Source organism: Metopolophium dirhodum, chromosome 9 (genome assembly GCF_019925205.1).
Source record: "Metopolophium dirhodum isolate CAU chromosome 9, ASM1992520v1, whole genome shotgun sequence".
Classification (NCBI taxonomy): domain Eukaryota; kingdom Metazoa; phylum Arthropoda; class Insecta; order Hemiptera; family Aphididae; genus Metopolophium; species Metopolophium dirhodum.
In genome coordinates, this window is record NC_083568.1 from 12202317 (window position 1) to 12226318 (window position 24002).

General features: G+C 29.2%; 1 protein-coding gene across 1 annotated transcript; it reads right to left on the reverse strand.

The window, feature by feature from the left end:
- Nucleotides 1-5715: 5715 nt before the first annotated feature.
- On the reverse strand, nt 5716-14290 carry LOC132952717 (glutathione S-transferase 1-1-like). The gene is made up of 5 exons (XM_061025113.1): nt 14054-14290; nt 13898-13956; nt 10775-10934; nt 6523-6684; nt 5716-6061 (listed from the first exon to the last, which is right to left on the reverse strand). The coding sequence occupies exons 1-5, from the start codon at nt 14192-14194 to the stop codon at nt 5915-5917; spliced, it is 669 nt and encodes a 222-aa protein (XP_060881096.1). The 5' UTR covers nt 14195-14290; the 3' UTR covers nt 5716-5914.
- Between the last annotated feature and the right edge of the window lie 9712 nt (nt 14291-24002).

Here is a 24002-nt window from a genome sequence, read left to right on the forward strand (position 1 = left end):
TTCCGTTCATTAGTTTCTCGGCTATTCTAGATGGATAGTTGTAAAAAAAAGTCTAAAAAGTGTTAAGATATTTTGAATTTTGACCAGTCGAAAGCAATATGAATGTATGCACAAGATAATAATTATTGAACACGTTTTAATTTCGTTCTCCGAAATGGAACTGGTAAATTACTGGTTATAATAATATTATCTCAAAGTTATATTATTATGTTATTCAACAATCAACTATATTGTATATTAATAATAATAAGCAGTACGTACACACCTAACGCACATATTTAAAATTTATACATAATATATTAATTCAGACATATTATATAATATGACGTATTTATCAGTATACCGTGACTTTTGGGTGCTAATTCGGTATGCGCTCTACCGGTTTTGGCATTCTACACTCGGTCTACGTTCGGTACGCAGATATTGGACTGCAATTATTACTGTATAATATGCGTTATATGCCTCGGTTTTATATAATATGTTGGGTATTTCTTTCAACTATTAATAATCTTGATAATCTCTAATTATCTTTACCTTAAATTGGTTTTACTTTTATTACAGTAGTCACATTATAACGATTAATAACATTATTATTGACAAAATAAATAAATAAATAAAAAAATAATAACGCTCACGAAGGTTGTTCGTTACGAGTATAATATATATTTATTTTTTTAATATTTTTGGGATCTCGTGTAATATTTATAAATTGTTATGGCTGTGATGATGTTTTGTGAGTTTTATACTACAGTAGTGCCAAATGAGATTGAGTGTCATCGGTTTTTAGTAGAAAAAGGATTATTGAAAAGTGCCGAAGACAACGACGCCTGTCATAAATGTGGCACAGAAATGCAGGTGAAACGACGGAAATGCCGTAATGTGGAGTGGATATCGATTTTTCGGTGTCCAAAAAAAGGCTGTCAGACAACAAGATCACCACGAGCTGGTAGCAGCTTTTTTATTATACTGACTTGAACCTACGTTGCAACAGTGGGTTAACACTTTATCAAATTGTTGAACTTGTATTTATGTTTGTATTGGAATAACCCACACAAATGGTAATAAATCGAACAGGAAGAAGTAATGAGTGTGTCACCGACTGGTTTAACATGTGCCAAGAAGTATGTACAGCTGTTTGAAAAATGGAAATGATTGCCGTTATGTTTATGTTCATCGACGTGATCGAGAAACACCATTTCGGTAGAGCGCATGCCGAAACAGAAACTTGTCGGTAGAGCGCATACCGAATTATAGCACCGACTTTTGTTGCCATGCTTACCAATAATATTGTTGAATACGAAAAAAAGTTTTATTTAAAGATGAGTTTTATTTACACGTGGACGTCATTATTTTCTATGTATTTTCTATTTTCATATTATGTTGATTGTTTTAACAGTAAATTCTGAACGACATTCATGACTCATGAGGGTAGCCATTATAAAAAAAAAAATTTTGGTTTTATCAATAAAAATAATAAGTATCAGTAGTATTAACACAGAACAAACAGAAGGGAATCATATTTCATTTAACATAGGCTCTTATGGGAGATGATAAAACCACGTCCGACATTTCTAGAATTTAAACGTGCTGCCACGTACCGGGAATTTCCCTTTTTTCTTTATATCGTACAGCACTGTTTATTCGTTCAAATTTCTAATTTCTATTATATTCAGGCAATCAAACCGATTTTTTTTTAAGAAATTGCATTTTTACCATTTATCTAAGTACAGAATCTAAGAAAAACAGAAACTATACATATTTTATTTATCATTATTTAGTAGATGAATGAACAAAAATGCATAGGTACACAGAAGATTACAAAACAAATTACGTACACTAATTTTAAATAATCTAAGCAGTACTAATTTTATTTTTTTTTTTTGGAACTTGTGTAATGAGTACACCCAATTGCTGAGAAAAATTGAAGATTTATTCTAAATAAATATACTGGTAGAAGTATGTGACATTTTTACATAACCTGTATCTTTTTCTAGTTTATAACCGACGACGCCGACATAACCTGTACCTATTGTCAGTAGGAATACCTCAAATTCACATTTACTACTCTCTAAGAGCTGTAAAATTTAAAATATTACACAGTATAAATTCAATTTATTTTTTATTTTTTTGTAAAGTTTCAAAAACAAATTACATCATCGTAAACAATAATTACAAATAATAAAACAAATATAACAATCAACATGCATAACAAGTTAACATTATAATTTATTTAATAGGAAAATTCAGACTTTGATAGTTACCAAATGAGGAATATTAATTATGAAAGCACATTAGTACTTAAGTAAAAAATTACGAAATAATAAAGTTAAACTAAAAATAATAGTAATAATAATAATAATAATAAAATTAATACAAACAAAAATCATAAATTACAAATGAATTGCAGATTAACAGTGTAGCCACAAACCACAGAAAACTTAAAAAAAGAGAATTTCTCGGTACGTGGCAGCACGTTTAAAATCTAAAAATGTCGGACGGTATTTCGATAAGCCTTAGGATTCCCTTCTGTTTGTTCTGTGGTATTAATTATATTTTTATTTGGGTCACCTAAATCATGTTTACGGTATTGTCTAGTAATAATTTAATCAGTGTTTCTATGGTAACCAATATTGCGCTAGCTTTCTTGAGCTTTTATAAAATGTATGGCTAATTGTTAAGTACTCGTTATTTTTCTTTCAACTTCATTCAAGTTTTATCAATTCAAAATAAAATGAACTCGGTGATTTCAAATTATTGTAAACGTTAATTAACGTTACCTTTTCACTAATTTAACCTTTTCATACAATTAACGAACACATTTTATTGGTATTTATTAGAACTGTGTTGACTTCGCACATAATATTTGTTCGTAATATTGTGTGTGATGGTGGTTATGATGGTTAGTTATTTTACATTACCTAATCACAAAGGCAAACAATAATTCTATTATTATTATTATTATTTTACTAACCACTTTAGATTATGATCATAGCGACAAATCCATTGGTCTCAAAGTAATGATTTTTTTTACATAAATGCCCCCAAACATTTTTATGGATGATGGTGTACAGTGTAAAAGTACTCCTTATTCATACTTAGCTCTTCATGTAGGTATAACTTTTCTATATTATAATAAATACTGGGAATTCGACACATGCAATGCTTTAAAAGTGGGCTTTTGAATTTTCCTGGTTGTTACAATTCCTTTATCACGTTTAGTGCACACTTTATTCGACCGTTCTGGCTTTCGACGTCACGGTAAGTAGTACCATTGTTGGGTTTATAATATAATATATATATAAAAAAAAAAAACAAAGGAATATGTAGGACGTAGGTACTGTACGGTGTTTTTGTCCAAACAGTTCACCGTAGGAGACGGCCGGCGTCGATCCGTAGTCGTATGACACAATTATTTCGTTTTACTTGCACAAGAATCTATCTAATTTTGACCACTGTAATAATTATATATGTGTGTGTTACATCTATTTTATTTCTCCACTAGACGTGTTTCCCCGTTTGAATTATGTCAATCGAAAAATCGGATTCAACGAGGTAATATTTTAATTTGACATCGAAATCCTATTGGTTATCTGTCATGGTATTTCAGACTATAAAAAAAATAGTAAACTATACGTGTTTATATAGAACATAATATTGCATAGGAACTTTGTGTGCTCGTGCAGCCGTGTGCAGCGTGTCTTTTTCTGTACTAGTTTTCCGTTGAAGATAATAATAACAATTTTGACTTGACGCGGAAATTTCCTTCATGATCACCGCGTGCACCGAAATAAACTTATTTTAGTTATTTTATTATAATATAAGATTATCATTTCCCTCGGGGAATCCATGCAGCGTATCCGGGGCTCCGAGCTCTGGCCCTTGAAGGGGTTGGTGGTCGAGTTTGGTCTTGACAGACCCATCTCAAGAAAATGACTTTTGTTAGCAGCAGCGGTGGTGGATCTAAAATGTTCTCATGGGGACTCCTTAGAAAATAATAATTCAATGAGCATTGGACAATATTGTTGACAGCTCCGTCCAACAATAACTACAAGCGGGTCAAATATTTTTTTTTTTTTATAACTGACCGGCCTGAAGTATGTTACACTCTTAATTGACAAATATAAATTTAAAATAATATATTTTGCGGACCTAATAATACATTTTAATCTTAATCAAATTTCAGTTATTATTTTTATATGCGTTGAAAATATAATAAGTTTTAATAACGTTTTTATAATTTATAAATAACTGTATTATTTAAATAAACCGACTATACTATAATGGAAGTAGGTAGTTACTGTCGATAGTGTTAGGTGTGTTTTTTTATGTATTATTATCGGAATAGTTTCCTCGGGTATTTTTTTCTAGTGAGTTGTTTTTCCCAAATACCTATACTTCTAGTGTATAGCTATTCATATATAATTGCAGTCTACAAAAGGTGTTTAATAAAAGTCTAATACATTTTAATGACAATGTTCTTCAGATGGCTTAGTATTGTATAGGAATTGGTGGTAGATAAACATTCAAAGCCTAAACTTTAATATCTATTAATACATACAATAATAGATAACAAACTAAATAGTGATACCGGCAATGTACCTTCAAACACTTTTTATATGTTAGAAGTCTTAAAGCTGATTGTAAATTAATATATGTACCATATATTTATGGTATACGAACACGAAACCCTGTAATATTGTAATTTTCTCAGGTCCTCGAGTTGTATCATTAAAGTTTTGGTTTGACCAGCGTTCAAGATACTCAAACACATTGTGTGCAAAAAACAATTTTTTATCCCTCAAGTGGGTAATAATATACCGCTTACCTCTACGCGCACTGGGCAGAAGGCGAGCAAAAAGCAGTGCATTAATATTCCCGAATACGACCATACATACATAATATATAATTTTTCTCTCTCAACAAAATTCTCTCTCTTGACGGAGAACAGTGGTTGTGGTGACGAGGCGAAATGCCGAGTAAACAATTATAATTAGATGTACCTATGAAAATAATAATACGAGAGTGTTGATAGATGTTGGCAGAATATAATATAATAATATTTTACTTTAATAGTTTATGGTTTTTATTTTTCGGTTTATCTCTGCAATAGACAAATTGTTTGTTTTCCTATATGGCTAGCTAAAAAATACGTAAAACAATAACGTGTTCCAATCTGAGCTTCGTACGAAATCATCGGTTTAGAAAACGATTGTTCATCATTTTACTTTTAAAAGCTTAATTATAGCGCAAGGCTCGCATTTTATACATATAATATAATATAATTTAATATGTATTATTTAGTCGAATAAAATAAATTATTTGTATCATTGCAGTGAGTGACGCTCGCCAGTCTCTATAATATTATTATTATCATTCCGTTCTCTTTTATTGTTATGACTTCGAGTTTACCGCGACGACACATTTGGAAAAAAAGTAATCTGCCTCATGAGTTGTGAAGTATTTTTATCATCAACTACAACAATATAAACGTCAGTTTTAAACAACCATTTTCAACATATATACTTAGGTTTTTCGCTTCGTATTTATCGTAGGTATACATGAACCATTTTTTCGTTTTTAAATTTACGTGAAAATGTAAAATGTAAAATTTATGACGTATAATGAATACTAGTACTGCAATGTATTAATTGTTTGGCGCAGTACAAATGTACGGTCCGGCCACTAGTACGATTTACTGAAATCAATAAAAATAGGTAAAGCGTAATACAATATTATTTATTAAAAAGTATTTTATTTGCCTACGTGTGTACGAGTAATCGACAGTAAAATTGTCACATTAAAATAAAATGTTTAAAATTTGAATTCTTTCAATCTGCATCTTTAAAACCATTATTATTATTAATTTACACGACATAATACTAAACGAACTGTGTGTAAATGAATAATTTAAATTTTAATTATCTTTCAATTTTGAAAACAGATAGTCTTTAAATTCTACCGTCCCTTTGTGATTGGCTTCGTTGTATCCGGGTAAAGTTGTCTGTGCGGCTTTAAACCATCTCAATATGTTAGAATAACTGGTCAGTTCATATCCCACAATCTACAAAAACAATAAATATTTTTATAAAATATAACATGTGTTTATTATATTAACAAAGTTTCATATCACAATTGTGTATATAAAAAAAAAAACGTTTTAAGTAAATTCAATTAAATTTTATGCTTTACACCTTTTTTTCATTATACAATAATATTAATATGCACACATCTAAACACTTTACCAAATACATTTTTATTCAGATAACTCAGGGGGTTCAGCATCCATTTTACTGAATTTATGTAAAAAATTATGTATACAATTTAAATACTGAGTCTAACGACGTCTGACTTTAAAATGCAAACAACGTTTACGTATTCCAACGAAAAATATGTTTCCTAGTGGTTTTATGTTCAGTTAATGTATGCAAATTAATTTATAATACAATTCCCAACAGAATAATGTATGTAAAAACGTTTAAACAATTTTTTTTTTTTAAGACAACAATACAATTTTTAATTTACCTCCAAACTTGATATAGTCACTACTACCACGATATCGGCGAGTGTAACTTCGGGCCCGGCTACCCACTTAGTTTTTGCCAAATACGCATCGAGTATTTCCAAGGCAGCTTTCAATTTCGGTAAGGCAGCAGTTCCATAGTATCCGGTCATGAACACTGGGCCCTAAGGAATAAAATTTAAAAGTATATTATTTTATTTGGAATGTTACGTTTGCCTGTAAACTATTGTAAACATGAAATAAATATAAAACAGTCAACTCTCGGTAACTCGAACATTGATACCTCCAAAATCTCGGATACATACAATTATTTTCATTTAAACGCCATGACACCTATTATAGGTTTTTGATACCTCGACATTTTTAGCGATTAGAATTTCCCCTCCCCATCCATTCTTGAAATTCGTGTAACCGAGCGTCGATTAAACTTACCTACTATTAAACTATTTATAATAATAATAATGATATAATAGTTGCGTAACAGACTGTAGAGTACTAAAAGTTGTAGAAATAAGTAACTAATAATATTAAACTATTCGAGAACTCACAACATGCAATTAAAATATCCATCAGCAGTCATAATAAATATTATGAACAAATTTAACTTAACACTGATTTACTTAAAAGATATATATTTATTTCCAACAGCTGACACATTAATTTGAACTATTTTATGGGTTAATAAGATTAACAAGTCACATAGTTTATAATAATAATATGAAAAAAAATCTGCATAGATTTGCATGCTCGTAACTTTAATCGGTTTTTGAATATAAGTGATTTTCATCCATAAAAAATCAGAACAGATTATTTTTTTTTTCGGAATTTTTTTCTCTAACAACCTTTAACACCATTAGTTCCTGTTGTGCTATTTGCGTATTTAATAGTATATATTTTTTATAATTTGTATTGATAATTCGATTATGTTTTTTTACTAGGTACTATTAGTCTGTTTCGATTTTATATTAAATTTCTCATAAAATTTAACGCTCGTCTGACTTTATAATCTTTATGTGTACTATCTCAAAAATGATGAACGATGTAATGAAATAATTTAAACGATTAACGGAATGACGGTTTCACTCGCAAGTTATACATTTTGAAGTGAATCGTGTAATTGTAACACGAGTATGAATTAAAGGCCTGACGAGAAGCAAAGGTTTAAAACTTTGTACGTAGACTATTTATGAAATGCTGAATTATGGAAAATTACATTTACTGTAACCATAACAAAAATGTCGTCCACCAGAACCAACTCTATTCAAAAAAGAAATCAGATATTAATCAGTAAAATTGAAGATAACTTCATCAGATCATCTGTTATATTTAGTAATTGTCTTTAAGAAATATTGTTTAAAAGTTGATGGAAATTTGATGTCAAACGCTTGACTTGGCGTTTTTCTTCTTCATGAAAATGACGAGAATATTTTTATATATTATAACTCAAATACAAGAGCATTATCTTTATATAATGATATGATTTTAACTTTGGAGTAAAAAAAAGTTTTAATCTGAACTTTAAAAAGTAGACGTGAGATGTGGAAAGCGTCTTTTAAAATTCATGTTGCGTATTATCGATGGTTATGCAATTTAAATTACTAACACGGTTTGCTTAGTGGGCTTCTATTGTACTATCAAAACACCAAATTCAAATTTATCTTAAATGTAGTGAATTTTATAATATTATCTTGGTAAAATAATGATGAAAAAAACTAACTTTATTAAGAACATTTAAAATATAAATAGTTGTTATTTTCGTAATAACCTATATTTATTTTATCAAAATCAAAATATTTATAGTAAATTTTACTATCAACATTAATATTGACTCGCTGTAAAACAATATCATAGTTGATAACAGCAGTATAATTTTGTCAATTTAAATTTAAATGAACACAAATTACGTCAAGTGTCATTCAAATGTTGAAAAACCCGTTTTGGTAAAATTTTGAAAAAAACATGAGTACTTTTATGGACCATTTACACATATAAAACTATACATACGAACATATAACATAAAATTATTGCTCTTTTAATTATGTCTCGTTAAAAAAGATTATGGATATGACTTTTTTGGGGGTGTTATGTAAGTTGAGGTTCACGAATAAAAAAATTCTTCAGATTGATTAAATCACGGAAAATAAATATAAAGTACAAAATATTAGTATTTAATTTTGATATTTAATTTAAGAAGTAATCGCAATGGCTTAAGTTCGACCAAAAATGAAGGACTTATACCATTTTGAGAAATTATTAAAACGTTGTTTGAAATTACGTATTCAATGAAACGAGTTCTTTTGTATTACAAAATATTTCGTAGTTCAATTCAAGAGGACTGCTTCTCCTTAACAATGTATTGTACTAATAGCAAGAAGAAATATTGAACACAACGTATTAAGTTATACGGAGGCAGTGGGAATATATATTATATTTTTGGAGACGCTATAATGTATATCACTAACATTGAATTGTGTACGATATTTTGATATGTCTATTATAATAATATAAAATATTGTATGATATATATTATTGCGTATTTATTTTATTCATTTTTAATTGTTAGGACAAGTCAAATTAAGTATTACCAATAATATTGTGTAAGTCATTCGAATAAATCTTTATAATTATTTTACCAAAATAAAATAAAATATTATATGATGATTATCAATTATACGATAGTAACAATATAATGATGTCATCAATAATAATAATTATAATAGTTATTTTATTGGTTACCCCCTTTTATTAGGAATTAAGATTATTATATTGCGATTGAAACTTGAAAGTACCTGCTCTATTGATAAGAGTATTTTTTAGTTACCATGCTTGGTGAATCACTCTGTATACTGTATTCATGATACCGGTGTATTGGTACATGGTATTTTGAAAGTAAAAATATAAAATTAATAAAAAGTAAAAATAAATAGTAATACACTTAATATGTTATAGCTGTCATTTAAGTACCTATTACATTTTATTGATAATAATAATCTTTGCGGAATATAAAAAAACGGAGTAATAATTATTCAACTTATAGTTGAAGTAATCAAATATAAATCATTTATAAGATATCGTGTTAAATTAGCATCGTAGTAATTAATATTACCAGCTATTATATATAGGATTTCTTTACTGAAAAATTATTCCAAAACGGTTTTTTGTGTTTTGATTTTATTATTTTAATTTATATATTGTTAAATATAATAATATCCCTGATAGTGTTCCACCATATCACAAATTAACTTCAGCTAAGTGATCGTGTAATAACATTATGTGGAAATCTGTTAGTGTGTAACGTTTTATTAAAGTAGTCTTTTGTGCAGGAGTCAAATCTAATAAGCAAAATTGCCTTAAATCATTAATTACATTTATAGCTACCTACTCAACTAAAAGCTATTTTATTCCTTATCGTTTACAGACTTCGGTTTTGATTATATTATGCACTATACCTCAGTCGTCTACTTGCTAAATTCTTATTAATTGTAAGTTTATGAGTGCGTTTTTTGCACAGTACTTATATTATATATAACAGACAATATTGGAAAACATAAATTATAATACAAACGCGTGCATAACTGATTTGGTATACATCAAATGGTTTAAACTTCAAATTTTCGGATTTCTTATAAATCAATTATACGAACGATTTTTAAAATAAACGCACGAGATGAATATAAGGATAAGCAGCCAGGTGTTTTGAGCGAAGAAACATTGATGTAACTCTGTATGCTATAAACGATATTCAAATTGGAGTTCATGTGAATTTTTTTTATTGATTTTTATGATTCGTTATCAAATACTCAGTATTTACAGGATTTTTTACGGTGAACGTTCCTAGATATATTAAATATTTTATTTTAGCTATACATTGTACGTTGTTTTTACTTTGCGTCAATTAAAATACACATTTAAATGTTAAATAGGTACATGTAAATCAGAATCGTATTGTAAATATAATAGTAAAATTGAATGTATTCCATGGGCATATAATTATTATCATAGATTAAAGTTTGATAATAATACGATCAATTATGTAAACATTAAAAAAAAAATGAAATTACTTGAAATTACAAGAAAAGATTGTTAATGTATGTATTCAACGAAATCATTAAAACTTTGTCTATTTTTTTTTTGTTGAGTAAATGATATAGGTGAATTTATATTATATAACAAAAAAACAAAACCCATGAAAATGATAAATTTTTATTATGAACTAATGTATTGTTGTAATGAGATAAATACGCGAATACTTACGAAATAATCGGATGCTCTTCTGTACAGAGATCCCAAATCAAAATCAATGCGATGATCAACTGTCGCTCTTTTCTGTAAATCTTTTGGATAGAGCTGCTCTTTGGAATACGGCCCAGTGGCAGAGCCGTATTTCTCTACGAGATACTTGCAGATCGCTCGGCTAAAATAATTTTTTAACAATTTAAGAATACACAATTATTTAACAATAGGTCGGTTAATTTATTTTGCTGACTTTCAATAACTGAAATGTTTTTAAGGTAATAATATGACGTATAGATACATGTATTTACTATAAATTATAAAAAGAAGTAATCGAAAACAAAATGTTTCATAAAATGTAGAAAGGTACCTAATGTAGAATGGTATTATTTGTAATGGACAGTAAAGTGTTACTTAATGTATATTGTTTTGTTTTTAAGCGTCTTTTTTTATAACTATAAGTCTAATATTTTAACAGTAAAAAAATACTCGTGTAGGTTGATACTTTAATACGACTTTTGTTCATATAAAATAAGTATAATATATTAAATTATCTACAGAGTTAGAAGTGATCAAATTGGATAAAATATTTTAAAAAAACATTAAACATTCACCATTTACTCTTTGATAATGTTTAAGGTACGATATTATGTGTATTGTACCTATATGACGTATTTTATGGGTAGGTACTAATTTCTATTTAATTTAACGAACTACTCACTTATTGAGACATTTTTATGATATATGCAATAAAAATAAATAATACTGTTTTGTACGTAGTACTTACTCTAAAATTTTATGTTAGGTAGTTGATTAGTAAAATAGTTAAAATTTTATAAAATGTAACTTTATGTATTAAGAAAACTTTTTTTTTTTATAACATAATATTGGTATCCGGATATTTCACCGCAATTATTTCACCGCGCGACTATTCACCGCCAACATTTCACCGCATTTACAACTCACCGCGTGTACAATTCACCGCGCATACAATTCATCGCAGTTATTTTTTTGATAATGTAAAAATGTAATAAACCAATTTATCAGTCGATGTCTATATATTAAATTACGAAATGGCATTTTTGATATGATGAGCCATTAAGTTTATCTTACTGATACAAATTGATTGAACAAATTGAAACCTTATCCAAAATTCTAAATTTAAAAATAACCAGATACGTTTAACTGTACGATTACACACGTTACTGATTATTGAATTATTGTGTCGGAATCGTCCACTACGTATATCGACGTTTACAAGAGTGTTTCATTTTATAATCATGAATAATATATCGTATATTAAAAGTGAACGGGGTAAAGATAAATTAATATTAAAAGGGTACATTTATATACTTGAAAAACAAGGTTTAAATAAATTAATATGGAAGTGTGAAAATTATCAGAAGATAAAATGTAAAGGACGTTTGCATGTTTGTAATGACGAAATTATAAAAGATTATATTAAATTATATGATTGATTTCGAGAAAGCGGCCATGAATGCCATTTCAAAAACATTTCCAGTTACAAAAATTCGAGGTTGTTTTTTTCATTTTACACAGTCTGTTTGGAGACACGTTCAACAAGCTGGACTTCAACAAAAATATACTGAAGATTCAGAATTCGCTCTACAAATCAGAATGATGACTGCCCTTAGTTTTGTACCTGTAGCTAATGTTGAACAGGCTTTCAATGATTTGATGGATACTAGTTACTACACAACAAATGAAGAACTTTTAACTCCAATGGTTAATTATTTCGAAGACACGTGGATTGGTCGTATGGACCGTAGGAACAGAAGAAAGCCAGCCTTATTCCCGATCAATTTGTGGAACTGTTATGCTTATTTAGCAGAAAACATTCCAAGAACAAACAATTCTGTCGAAGGTTGGCATAATAGTTTTTCATCCACATTAAATGTAATTCATCCTAGTATTTGGAAGTGTATTGAGGCGTTTAAAAAAGAAGAATCATTAAATAAAATCCATGTTGAACAGTTTATAGCCGGGCATTCAATGGGTGTTAAAAGAAAATACAAAGACTTTGCTGAAAGGTTAGAAAATGTGTGTGATGACTATCATAATAGAATAACAGAAGATTATTTAAGAGGCATAGCCCATAATTTTCAGTTAAATGTTTGATTATTTATGTAAATAGTAATTTATTGTAATATTATTTTATTTTTTTTTGACAGTATGTAAATGTATTTGCATAAACTAATTTATAAATTTTAATTAAATGAACAATAATTATACTATTATATTATTATTTACTCATTAATAAATTTTACTATATCCACGACGAATTGTAACCGCGGTGAATTATACATGCGGTGAATTGTAAATACGGTGAAATGTTGACGGTGAATAGTCGCAAGGTGAATTATCACGCGGTGAATTATCCGCGATCCCATAATATTATAACATAATTAAATGAAAATATCTAAAGATTATTGAATACCTGTTATAAACTAATTTATTATTAGTGGGCAATTTAATAATTATAACATTGTAAGTTGAAATTTTCATACAAATCCTATTATTGTTGAATATTTTATTGTCTTTAAAATTACTAATTCAGCCAAGATTACTATAATCCATCTGTGGCTGATAAAGAAGAAGAGGTTTATATTTTTAACGTGGTTCAAATTACTTTCAATTTTTTCCTGATATATCCAAGAACAATCTCTGAAACTTTCGTTACGATCAGTCGAGTGGTATTTTAGTTTATAAGCCACAAAAATAAGGAAAAATTGCCTTTTGTCTACACTTTCGTATAACATACAATACATTTAACACTATTTTGTATTTTCTATCAAAATTGTATTTCTGCAACCAATGACAACCTCGTATAAGATAATCCAAAAATTATTCGATTTTTGTGATTCAAAATGAATTTCTTGTATGAGCCTACAGGGATTGAACAAAGAAGCTTAAAACACCCTCCGTGTCTCAGGGAATGTATAATTGATATGATATATTTTATTGAAATCAGTCTTAGCTTCAGAGCTACACTAGATCAACATGCTCCTCGAAAACACAAATTCTTCAGCTTTATAATATTTGAATACAATGATATTATCATAATAGTTATACTTATAATAACGAATCTCGTAAACGACATTCGTGACAATCGTGTTCACTCACCTTTCGCTCAAAACGAAACCGTTGTCGACGATGGTCGGAATCGTATGCTGAGGGTTCAACTGTAACAAGAAACAGTGGTTGAATAAAAAATTGTCACACTTACACGGTAGCCGAACGAAGTAATCAGTATAATATTATAGGTAAGTAGGTAATTACTTGTTTGTATTCTGGTTTTTGCGTATCTCCTTTGCCCGGTATCGTCTCAATCGGATTGAGTTTGACTTTCAAAATGTAGGCCACCAATTCCACAGTCCTGCAGGGCGGACTCCACGAAGCGTAGTAGAAATCGATGGTCATTTCGAAGTTTTCGTTACCGCGATTTAGATGAGAGTCGAACGAAGAAGAGCCGTGTCAATAAAGTCGCTGTAGACGTCTACGCCAAAGTGTTATATATAATAATATATAATTAAGCTAAAGATGAACATTTTTTTATGCTTTTTTTTTTGTTGTCGCATCACATAAAAACGCGATATATTATGTAATAATAACTAATTGCCGTTCCGTTTGTTGTATAATGATGTCAAATAAGCGTAAAGAAATAACCACATAATCTGAATAACGTCATATTTATCACGTGACATATGGCACGTTATAGTACCTACAAAATATTTTTTTTATCGCCGAACAATATTTATGTTGAAGAAAAAATAGTATTATCAGAATCAGTGTAATACGTTTGAAATAATTTATTGAGAAGATTTGAAAACTTGACATAAATAATATTAGTGATGCAGAACGATATCGATATTTTTATTCAAAATCGATATCAAACAATTTTTTTGACATCGATGTTATTAAGTACATCGATTTTCGATATAGATATAAATACATTCAAATTTAAATATTTTTGATTGCAAATACGTTTAACGATTTAATCAGATATATACATAACTTTTGTACATGATATAATATAGTAAATACAATAGTTGCCAAATATTATTGAATATCGTTCATATAAGATTATTCTTATAACGTGTTCTATTTATATTATTTAAATTTTTATCGTGTAGGCATAACACAAAATAATAAATTTATGAAAACTTTTCATTATGAGTATAAAAAAAATCACTACCTAATAAATACAGTAATAATATTGTTATTATTATAACTATAATATTTTCTAGTCTCGGGACGTGATTTACTCCAACTCAATGTAGTCGACATAATATTATTTGTGTGGTCGTCGGTGAAGCATCGAACTGGCTTCTGTTTTCAATGTACGCGTAAGCACTGTGAACGCAATGATTCCATTTTTGATGTATTATATTCTTGAGTTGACCGAATAAACGGTGGAAAACGCTATAAAATCATGTCCGTATCGTCGTGACCCTGCAGTGCGACAAAAAAAAAAATATCGGTCAAACAACAACGGGTCTACCTTGCACCGTTTATTAATTGAAGATTTGATATTTTTTGATATGTTTTTACTTGCAACGAAAGGCGGACAAGGTGAAATTATAATTTTATTATTATAAACATTTATGTACGTTTTGCCAACAATCATCGTACATCGTTTGGCCAACGCTATAGTTAAGCTGCCTTGTCGGGTTTTGACTTTTGATTAATGACTCGTAAATGTTGTTATAATATCATACACAATGATACACATATGTGTGCAGTTATATTAATAATATATTATAACAATAAATTGTTCGCAAACAATTAGTTTTGGAAACTTGCTCACTGCACGACATAAATACATCTAATATCATTAAATATGTCGAGACGGATGTCATAATATAGCATATATTAGGTATCTTTGAATATTTTTTGAATCGGTGAAATATTGTTATTAATTGCATCTTTTTAATCTCCATACTCCTTATCTACAAGACTCAAATTATTAGGATTATAACATGTTTATTATTCAACTACAATAAAAACCAATGTGAAAAACAAATTCCAATATAAACACCGTGGTATTAAACGTAATTGGTACCTATTAAAGTTTTTTTTATATTTATCTTATCAATAAAATCAATTAAAAAATAACAAAAAACACAACTAAGACATTCTTAAAAAATAAAATAATATTTCTGGGGGACGGAGTGGTCGAGTGGTCTAAGGCGTCGGTTGCGACGCAGCCGACGCCGGCTCGATTCCTTGATCATGGGTGGCATTTTTATTCGGGCAAGTCACGGGGTTCAGAGTACAAGTGCCGCCATCCCCCACCCGGGCATGGCAGATACCTACGAGTGCCCAATCAAAAACTCTGCCAAACCCAACACACACGTGCCCCCCCCCCCCTACCGACATCAAAACGTACAAAACCAATACAGCTAATGGTCATAGATGCCGGGCTTAAGATCAAAAAAAAAAAAATAATAATAATATTTCTCTGTTAAGTAAATTATTAGTAAGTATTTTATTTTAATAAAATATTATGTTGAATTTTGAGTATTTACCTTATTATAGTCATATTAATCTTTATTTTGCTTTCGTATGTACAAATTATAGATACAATAATTGATAAATTTGTATCTAACTATGAATTAATACATCGTATAAGTGTAATAATATATTTATTGTTTATATGTCTATATAATACTACGATGTGAGTTTGGATTCTAAATTATGTTCTAGATAAAATTTTTTTAGGTTTACTTCTTTTGCTTAATTCAATCACATGTTATTATAATATAATTTAATTTTTTTTATGACATTACTACTTATTTACTAAAAACACTTTTATTAATATATTTTGATAACAGAGAGAATTTTTAGTCATATAATAGTATAAAATATAAATTAAAATATAATATATACTTTATTACTTACGATATAATATCGACATCAAATAAACTTTGTCAACTACCGAATCGTTAGCAGTTAGCACTAAAGCAAAGATTAATTCATATCACCAGTTGTTCGCCACAGTCACATTTAGGTCCATTTCCTGGTAACTCTTATAATCGTTACGCCATACAAATAATAAGTATGATACATTGACAAAATAATCATTACGGCGCTTTGAAAATGCTTTTTGGGTACATAGGTATCGTTGGTCCGGTTCTATTGAACATATTATTTCAATCGTTTATGATTTTTAACTGGTCATATCCTTTATATTCACCGATCATTCATAATTTTATTTTTACGACTTTAATATGCGATTAATTTAAATTTAAATTTGGTATAATATAATATTATAATATATCATGTATACTATTATCGTAAAACAATATAGAAGCGAAACTCGATCAGCTGATTGGGGTCTTGGTTACCTATGATCTGAAGTGTGAACATACGAAAAACATGAAACAGTTCCACCCACCAACATGATGTTAGACCCATGGTTACCAATATTATGAAAAAAGACTATGGCGGGGTATTCTACGCGGGGTCGGCTTGTTTACCATTCCCTATTACACGTATGCCCCCCCGGCGACCGTGTTCAAGGCCACAATCACCCGATTCGGCCAATTCACGGAGTTTCATACCCCTGCTATTATAGTGTTAAGATATTATTATCTATTTATTTATATTTATCATAATTTAATGTAATAAAATTATTAGACGATTTTAAATTAAATTGTTTACATTGCTAGTGTTAAGTTGCAATCTAATTTTAGCTATGTTATTTATTACAGCGCCAATTATTTTTATAATAATTATAATTATTGTATGAATACATAGGAAAATTTATTAATTCAATAGGAACGCTGTGGACACATGCCAGTTTTCATGTCTCCGACTAAAGTATATGAAGCTTAGATCATATTATTCATATTGAAAACGATATAAGGCAGTGGTTCCCAGTGCCCCCATCTTACAAAATCTATTTTCTAAAACTTTAAAATTTTGGTGACCCACAACGTATTATTGACCTTTTTTATGTGGCCACGACCCTCAGTTCCTTTCAAAAACCTTTCATCAAAATGTTTGTGGGTATTATAGTGTGATCGATATCGTTTTCAACAGTTTGGCAAATTACAGTTTACAGTGAGTGTGAGCAAGAAATGTCACAACCACACAATAGGTATAATATATAGTGGTTTGTTAAGTTAATAATATGTCGTCGGCTAGCGTATTTCTGGACAGGTTTGTGGCTTTGAGGTGTGTGGTGATTATTTGACGCATTTCAGCCTCCTCACACACATTTCAGGACCATCCTCGACCCGTCAAGGAATCTCCACGATATGTTGCACAATCTTCTCAACCCGTCGTGGAAAATCCTCGATAAGCAGACAAAAATGTAATTTTGAAACCAAATGTCGACTGTCTACAATTAGAAGCCACGTTCGGTCACCACCGAGTTACGTATAGTGTGTAAAATACTTCGGTAACTTCGGTTACCAAATTATAAGTCACTTTAACAAATCGGCACTATTTATGAAGTAATGACGCGTAAGTATATAAAATAGGTAATGAGTAAGTCAATGTGAACAAATAAATAACAAAAATAATAATTGTTGATAGTACTTTGGTCCAATGTAGCGAAGTTTTACACTAAAACCGAATCGGTAATTTTAATAATATATGGTCTCGCAATTATAATGGAATTGCTACAACAAGATAAGTCCACTTTTTGAAATTTTTGATAGACACAGAAATGTGCTAAAATTAATTTTGTTAGATTTTGACAATTATTCTTCAGATATTAATTCTCAAAGTTGTAAAATTTTAACTTTAAAACATGTTTGTTTATTTGTTTGCAAAAGTTCAGGGAAGCGTGGATTTATCTGGTTGTTGCACATCATTAAACAATATACAATATCCATTTATTTAATAACTCCATTGTTAATATTTGGATTTAACTGATTGTTGAATCTGTTTTTAGACAATATTTGCTTGTATACATTTCTACCAAAAAGTGAAATCATTTCAAGAAAGTAGATTTAACTGGTTGTTGTAGTATCCTATATTTACTATTACAAAATAATGTGTACAAATCAACAGAAATTGAACTATACTTAACAACAGTTTCATAGAATTTTTAGTATAATATTTGTAGGTATATGCATTAATCATAATGTAATTTATAACATGAAGTGTTTTAAAAAAATAAAATATGTGACAACTGAGATATTATGGAAAACTAATTTGAAACGAACAGAATTATTTCTTAGTCTAACCGAACCCGGTCATAACTTCATAAGTGATCATCAATAATAAAAGAAAAAAAAGATTTCGCAGAGAGTTACAAAATACCATATTTTATAATAATATTACGATATTATGCAATTAACAATCGCTCATATAATATACATACATGTTTGAAGTAATGACAAAATATTATGTTGTTGCGAATAAAATAAAATATCAGCGTGGAAAATAGAGATAACGTTTATATTTTCATTGTTGACATAATATGTATGTGCCATACCTATATATAAACGCGATCATATGAAAGTTATAATATGAGTTGATTACACTCGTGTGGGAGATAACGGATTTTCCGTTATTTTCCTTGAGAATTGTTTCGTTAAAAGTTCTGTTTAAAAGTTCAAGACAATTATCTGCTGTTTTACTTTGTGTTCTCTAATTGGTCGATTTGATTTAAAATCTAACCGTCCTAACTCCTAAGTGATCTCGGCTACTGGTTACAATTATACGTCCGGCGTATAGAAAATTCAAGAACGAGTTCATACAACACATTTGACGTGCCAAGTTCCAACCCAATTCTAAGTAAAATCGTGTGTTTGAGAACGTATAACTTACTATTAATATAGTTGCGCAGAACGAAATAACAATCATATTTTAATTACTAAAATGTCATATTATTAACTCGCGTTTAAAAAATATTATTTATACTGTTTTTGGTGGCATTCTAGTAACCTTTATACTGTTACGCATATAATCACATCGAATGCTATCGGTCAACTAATATCATACATACCATAAAACCAAATTTGAACGATAACATGCTAACGTTAAAATAGGTTAAGCAATTGCTTTTAAGAAATACATTAAACATAGTTAAAATGTTGCTGTTGAATGGTGTAAAATAAAAAAAAAAAAATACAAATACAAATATACAAATCGTGTAAAATATTATATATTTGTTATCAGAAAGGATTTCAAATAATGTAGGCAAGTACTAAAAATAATGTATACCTTTAGCGGCCATACAAAAATTAAAAAGATAAGTAAAACACTATTTTTCAATATTATTATTTTCCATAATCCACAATTTTAGTTTACGGGAGTCGGTGGATGGAAAATTAAACAAACTGCGTGTGAGCCACAATGAATTATAATGGTTCATTTTTTTTATTAATAAATAAAACATAACTCGAAATTTTAATTTTTTCGAAGATTTAAAAAAAAAACTTAAATTTACAAACTCTATTTATACGATCTCAAAGTATTTTTTAGATAATATTATACACAAACATTTTTTTTTTACAAACAATGGCACTGGTCTAACGTGGTAACGTGTATTATATATTTTATGGTATTATACGGGTCAAGGTGTGACCCATAATGATAAACCGAGTAACCATAGATAATTTTATCTATTAATATAACATTATGTACATTTAAGTAAAGGTCTTAACCGCACTAAATTGGTGAGGTCGATGCGTCGAGATCGGATGAAATTATGTTTTTGTGAATTAATCTTGGTTTTGTTTTATTTTTTATTTTTATTGCATAACGAAATTATATGTGTGCATTTTTAATAGAAAGAAATTTGTTTATAAAAAAATTTTAATTAATGTTTAATTATAATTTATCAAACAGGTTTAAAATGTCAACAGATCGAATATTTTAGTGACAGTAGATCAGTACCCATTTTTGTTTAGGTACCTATATATTTGTACACGGATTCATATTATTTTAATTTTTTTTTCTTTCTTGATTTTTAATCAAGTATAAGTATGGTGATTGAAATGAAAAAAGTCTGAATTTTGAAAACTTCAAGAATTTGTGTTAAATAGGAAAATAATTTGTATTTTTTAACTTTTCTCTAAAACTGTGATAGCTAGAAAGTTGGTTGATAACTCATTAAAAAGGGATTATCAAGTAGATACTAGACGTTGAATTTAAATTTTTCAAAAAATATTATTTAATTTTTCACAGATAAAAAAAGAGTTATTTTTCGTTATATTTTCATTTAGCGAGGTAGATTTCCGAAACTGGAGAACGAATTTTGTTGTTTGGGGTCTTGTTAGATTTGCATTCGCTAGGGAAAGTGCAGTGAAGATTTTCAGAACTGTATCTCCAATCGTTAATTCATTACGAAGCTGTCAAGCTGAAAAACATCAAAAAACGCCCATTAAAATTTGTTTTAATTTTTTTATGTACTGTAGTGAATAAACTATTAAAGGTAAAGTTTTGAAAATCTTTACTGCACTTCTCCTAACCAAAGTGAATCTAATAAGACCCCAAACAACAAAATCCGCTCTCCGGTTTTGGAGATCTATCTTACTAAAATATGAAAATGAAAATGATTTTTTGTGGGGCTGTTCCCACCGACATTTTTTCTGGATTCAAATTGTTTTACCGCTTGGGTGTGATATCAGTTAATACATTTCTAGAAATTAAAAATCAAGAAAGTTTACATGCCGATCCCTGACTTTTTTCTTGGTCTTGAGCCCGGCAACTATGGGCATTAGCTATTGTAGGGATTACGGTTGGTTGGTTTGGTACGGTTGGTAATGTTGGAACGGTTGGAGCGGCTGAAACAGTTGGTTAGCAAAACGACATGTGTGCATGACAAAGTTTTTGTCATTTTAAACCCGGGTGGTGGTCACCCATCCGGGAACTAGTGGCAGATGGGTGACTGATTCTGCCCCCGCGCCCCGCCAAGCCACATAATATTATTTATTATAATATTCCATTAATTAATACCGTTCGATCCATGACGAGTTTTTTTTCAATTTTAAATCTGCCCTGAAATACATTGTCAACTCATATGAGACAGTAATATTATACTATGGGTACAAATTATCAAGTATTCAAACCAGAAATATAATCGTACTTAAGGTGATTTATTATTATTGTTACAATAAATACGCTTTCTCGTTCGACTATAATAAACAATATTATTATTATTAGCGACGATGGCATTATTATTGCGTTTGATGCGCATTTTTTGACATGAAAATCATACTAAACTAGACATGCGTACTTTAATACAGATTTTTGAACATAGATATAGTGTCGGAGTTGATTACTTTTTTATAACTTTGCTGTGTGTGTTGATGGTGGAAAATAAAAACGACGTCGTTAGTAGGTTGTCAAACAAAAGTTATTACACATTTTAATAAGCTTTGTCTTATACTTTGGGAAGAAAAATAAAGGAAAAAAATTCGTTGTTTTGAAAACATCCATTATTGGTGCAGGATTAGCCACGATGGCACGTCTTCGCAAACATCCATAATATCATCTGAGGACGATATTATATTTACCAAACACCATCGCCACTGACGTGCCCACCGTCGCCATACTGTTTTTGGATACGGCCAAATTAGTCCATACGAGTCTACATATACGAGTTACAATATTTACTGTTTTAAGTACGACTATCGCACGACGTGTGTATATTACGTAAGTTTACTTATCATATTACTATTTCGATCGACGTTAATAGGCGACACTTCGAATCGAAATAAAACGGTCGAACCACATCAATTCGTTACTCGTTTTTCAACCGTTTCTGCTACGCAACGCAACGATCGTAAATAATATTATAATAGACGGTTTCACTCGGATTCGTCCCACGTCATATTACGATATTATCGTTTGTCGTAAAATAATCCAAAATAATAAGACAATGAAGGAAAATTTTTTTAAAAACCGTCGAAGAGAATAGTGAATACCCACTTTGATTTATAAACAACACCAGGAAATGCGCCGTTATGGCGCTTGTTTTTTTTCGATGCCAAAACAAAATGCAAAAAAACTTCATTCGTTTTTTTCCCTTTAAACTCACCATAATAGGTTTTCATTCTTCGTTCGACGCACTATTCAAACACATTCGTGTACTATATATTATATACATTAAATCGGACAACGTTTACGTCCTGACTGCCGATTCTTGCTTTTTATTTTTAATGTAAACACCACTCGATTTTTTATTTTTTCATTTTTTACTGTCGGCCAAGTTGTGTGGAAACGACTCGTTTGACATTTTCGGAAACGCATATAACATTTAAAGTGTGAACGCTGTATTACGGTCAAGTTCTGATAGGTTTATTACATTTTATAAGAAATTCTTTGTTTTCGTCTTTTGACATTTACATTTATTTTTTTATTCAATTTATATTTTTATTATTTTACTATGACGTAAGCTGTATTTTCTTTTATGGAAATATCATACGCCAGACTGACAACTTGATGAGGATGTGTTGTATTATATCCTCCGATAGGCATGAAATACTTTGCATTATTATTTTACGAACATTCAAAATAAAATGCATAAAATAAAATGATCTTATGTAGATAGGCAAATAAAAACATTGAAAAAGTTTAAAACTAATCAAAAGTTCTAATATATAAATGAAAGGTTGATTTTATTTTTTGTGATGTATTATATTTATCCATATTATTTATGATTCTGAACGGAACGAGAAATGCATTGGTATTACAACGATGAGATTTTTTTTTATTATGTTTGTCATCACGTTTTAGAGCGGAAAATTTTTTTAAATTTTAAACTTTTGATTTTGTGCTACCTATAGTTGTAATTCAAGTATGGAATTTTAAATTTTCACCAAATATTTATTTTAGTGTTTGCATTTACAGTTTACACAACACAATTTTCAAAATATTGAGACTTCTTTCAAACTATTTATAGACATTTGAAATCTTAGCGTTTAGTATTTTTTTTTTCAATAATACAATGTATTGGTGTGTTTGTATTCAGTACGAAATCTATAACAGCATCTTATGAGCGTTTTTAAATTTCATTCATAACAATAGTTTTAAACAATCCACTGACTTAATTAATGGTGAATCCATTTTATAGCAGGTTATTACATTTTTTAACTACACTTTTGTGTCGTCCCTCTGATAAATTTAAATTAAGTTTTCAACCGAAAAGTATATCAATTAAAAGTGGTCCATACCCCATAATATAATCTATTTAAAAATGAAAAGTCACTTAACTATGTACCTACCTAATTCAGTTTTTACCGTTATTTTTTTCAACTTTTCCACT